The sequence below is a fragment of the Solanum stenotomum genome, chromosome 3, assembly GCF_019186545.1.
Source record: "Solanum stenotomum isolate F172 chromosome 3, ASM1918654v1, whole genome shotgun sequence".
Lineage (NCBI taxonomy): Eukaryota > Viridiplantae > Streptophyta > Magnoliopsida > Solanales > Solanaceae > Solanum > Solanum stenotomum.
Genome location: NC_064284.1, coordinates 20,591,928 through 20,595,765, shown reverse-complemented (window position 1 = coordinate 20,595,765; position 3,838 = coordinate 20,591,928). Strand labels below are relative to the sequence as shown.

General features: G+C 34.4%; 1 protein-coding gene across 1 annotated transcript; it reads right to left on the bottom strand.

The window, feature by feature from the left end:
* Window positions 1–798: 798 nt before the first annotated feature.
* LOC125859946 (BAG family molecular chaperone regulator 1) lies at window positions 799–3,112 on the bottom strand. Its single transcript, XM_049539801.1, has 4 exons — window positions 2,208–3,112; window positions 1,873–2,129; window positions 1,583–1,729; window positions 799–1,495 (listed from the first exon to the last, which is right to left on the bottom strand). Exons 1-4 carry the CDS (start codon window positions 2,440–2,442, stop codon window positions 1,115–1,117), a joined length of 1,020 nt encoding a protein of 339 aa, XP_049395758.1. The 5' UTR covers window positions 2,443–3,112; the 3' UTR covers window positions 799–1,114.
* Window positions 3,113–3,838: the final 726 nt, after the last annotated feature.

Sequence of the window (3,838 nt, the reverse complement as noted above, 5' to 3'; positions counted from 1 at the left end):
ATTTAATGCTAAATTTTAGAAATATCAATACTCTACTTAAATCATGCTGCCATCGTTTTTCTATTTTTTAAAATACGCTAGATATAGGATGTGAATATTTGTAAGATTCTCTATGTAATTACTAAGTGAAAAAGTAGTATGATGATATTTACTTAAACTACCCTAATCGTTTCTCGCTTTTGGACAACCAAAAGGAAAAGGAAGTCTTGGAACTATAGTAAAATTATCTTCGTATGATTTATTTCAGTTGTGTGTCTGCCAATAAACACCATGCATAAACGCGGGATGCTTCGCGGTACTTTTTTCCTTTTTGGGAGAAAGAAGGGAAGGTACTCAATCTAACCAAGCTCAAGAAGCAAATGGATTATAAAAGTATAAAACCTCAAGGTGAAACATAGATATAAGATGCAACATTGGAAAACAGAATGGTGAAAGAACCACAAAGTAAAAAACCACCTTAGACTAATAATCATTAGATCTAGATATCAAGAAGCTGTTTATTTTAATGGTTAAACTAAACACATGGTCATCATTTTCCTTTTTCCCAACACCCCCCACTTACCTTGTATCATTTGGATGTGTTAGTTAATCAATTACAAGAAATCCAACTAGTTCATGTTCCCTTTTGTCATTTTGCACCCTTCACAACAAGCAAGGAATAAAGATCAATCATTAAAAATCTAAGTTGCTAGAAGATTCACATTCTAGCTTAGCTTAACTTTAACAAAGTAAAAAAAAAAGATAGATACTTTAATTGAGCAAAATGCAAATGTTTTTTTTTTCTTTTTGCTACTCATATTCATAGTATCAACATTCTACATATGAATGCCTCCTATTATATCATGGTTTATCAACAAGACAAAACATTACAATTTGGAAATTGGTGATATAGCATGATGGAACCTTATGCAGTGGACTCCCAATTATTGCTCTCAAGTAGATGATCATATGAAACAGGGGAATCTAACAAGGACTCTACATACAAAAAAGAATTGGAGAATAGGTACCAACCAAACCAACTTGTGAAAACAAGAAATTTCACACCCAAACAGTCCTTTAAACTAATAAGCAAAGATAGCTTCTTCTTTTTCTACTAAGACTTACTACTCTTTTTTCAGAGCAAATCCCAATTGAATCGAGGTTGAGCAGAGGAAGCATGATTATTATTGCTTTGCGTTGTGGTTGAGTAATGATCCAGTAATGGCCCTGGTGCGGGATCAAATGTTTCCCACTGTGTAGTTATGACAACAGAACCCGAGGCTGAGTGCCTGGATGGCTCCTGATGCTTAGCTTGTGTAGGCGAATTGGCGAATGAATGCCTGCCGTTCTGGTTTTGAACAGGGGACGATGCTTGCTCGTTGGAATACCTACGCTGGTGCTGTTGAGGAGACGGGGAGGATTCCTGTTTCGGAATGTGATTCCCGTTGCTCGATGGTGCTGAATTTTTCATCTTCAACACATCTAGTGTTTCGACATATTTTTGCACTCTTTTCACCTGTGCAAAAACAGACACCATATTTTAGTCCATCCTTAAAGCAACGAATCAAAAAAGCTCAAATCGCTCTGCTAGTGCAGAAATTACCTGCATTTTCCTCTGCAATTTAACATCACCTTCAGCTGCAATTCCATCCAATTTAAGCAATTGATTCATCAATAACTCAATCACTTTAACCAAATCCTTCTCTACAACTTTTGCACCTTTGGAAATTATCGATTCAAATGCAGACACCTAAGCAATCCAAACATAAATAAAATGAATATCTTATCTATCTCTAAGCCTAAGCCTAGACCAATAATATAAAAGACTTTACGTATATACACCGACCGACAGTACAAAGAATTGAACCCATCTTATTTAAAATGAATTTTTACCTGTCCAGCAAGCCTGTCGACTTCAAAACTGATGTCTGCTATAGTTTTAGCAGCCTTCTCCATCTTAGCATTCTTTCTCAACTCAAGGTACCGTTTTTCTTGGCAAAGTGGATCTTCAACTACAACAATCTTCGACTTCTCCTTAACACCAGAAATATCAAGGAAAGCATTGTTGTCTCTTTCTTTGTCTTTGTACAACAACTTCTGATCTTGGTGGTGCAGCCCTGTGGGCCCCGTTAACATCTTCTTCAATTCCCCTTCAACAATTCCATAACAATAATGTAAATTCAATACTAATAAACTAAAATAAAAAGAGTTTTTTTAGTTTCACTTACCAAAAGTTGCTTGAGGACTGATATTGATTTCATGGTAAATTGAGCCATACTTGACCCGGACCCGAATCGGAGGTGGAGGAGGACGGTTTTCCGAATCCGGGTTACGCTTCTGAACCAACATTCCACCGGGTCGGACTTCCCATTCGTTGTCGGCAGCGGTACGGTCTCTACCGGTGGCGGAATTGTCGTTCATCATCGGAGGCATAGCGGTGGTTTTGGTCTTCATTCGCATCATATTTTTTTTTTCGTAATGGTAAAACAGAGGGGATTAATAAATTTAAATATTTGCTGACGTTGAATTTTTAAGAAATCAGATCAAAGCATTGACTTCACAGTACATATCCATTTCCAAAACCAGTTAGAAAACAGAGTTTTAGCATTAAGACGAACGCCACGCGTGAAGAAAAGAAGAGGAACAGCAAAACACTAGACGCACTGCTGCCAAACTTTCCAGCTATTATTACTTGTCTATTAACCGCTTTAAGCAAAGAAAGAAAAGAATCAATACCAAAGATAAGCAAAACCAAATAACAAATTCTAACCGGAGAATCAAGAAAACTCTGTCGGCGATAAATGCCGTAGAAAAAGAAAAATGGTAGATCTCGTTAAAGAATCAAATGGGTAAGCAGCCAAAATAGCCAAACTATCGGTACAAATCGCAAAATAAATCGATTTATCCGATCGAAATAATGGCTAAGAATGAATTTTAGTATCAATGTTGAAAACTTGAAATAGATCAGAAAAAAAAAAAAAAACTAATATTTTTCTCTCTTTTGATTGGTTGTTTTTTTGATTTTTTTGTGTGTGTGTGTGGAGAAGGCTGGAAGAAGATGGGGGACAGAGAGAGATGGAAAAAATACGATACTACAAAAATGTATAAATAAATGAATGGACAGCAAACAGAAGAAAATAGGGTGAGAACTCTACTACACATTTACATTATATAATAATAAAGAATTGAACTTTGGTAGTCTATTTAATTATTGGTAGGGCATCACTTTATATATGTATATTTCTAGAGTAAGTCAGTCATGACAAATATATAAGAAAAAATAAAGGAAGGCAGACAGAGAAGCTGCCAAAAGCCTTGTGTTTAAAATCGATTGGAAAATTACCATGTTTGATATAAAATGCAATCTAGAAAACTAAGCAACATATTTAAGATTTTACCTAATTTACACGAAAAAAAAAAGAAAGAGAAAAATTGTCAAAAATGAAATTTTTAAACAGTTGGAAAATCCCTTTCACTAACAGAGGTTTTTGAGGTTTAGTTCAGGCGTCGCCTTTGTCTTTCTTATTTTTTATTTTATTTTACATTTTTACCAAAACGATCACAAAAAAATTTATTGTGTATATGAATTGGATTCACTAAATTACGAAGTAAAATGAAGTCTTATCTATGACATGATTAATAATTAAGTATTTTGGTAACAAGGTGAATAGTTTGGTCAACTTCATTGAACCAATTTGGCTAAAACATATAAACACTTAACTATTTTAACTCCTCTAAAGAGAAATTAATCACTTGGGTATTAATTAATTCTACTCACCTTTTCTTTGACAAAAAAATTAAGTTGGTCTACAGTTTTATTTATTCCTTTACTAAATTTTAAATAAATGCATTATTTAAA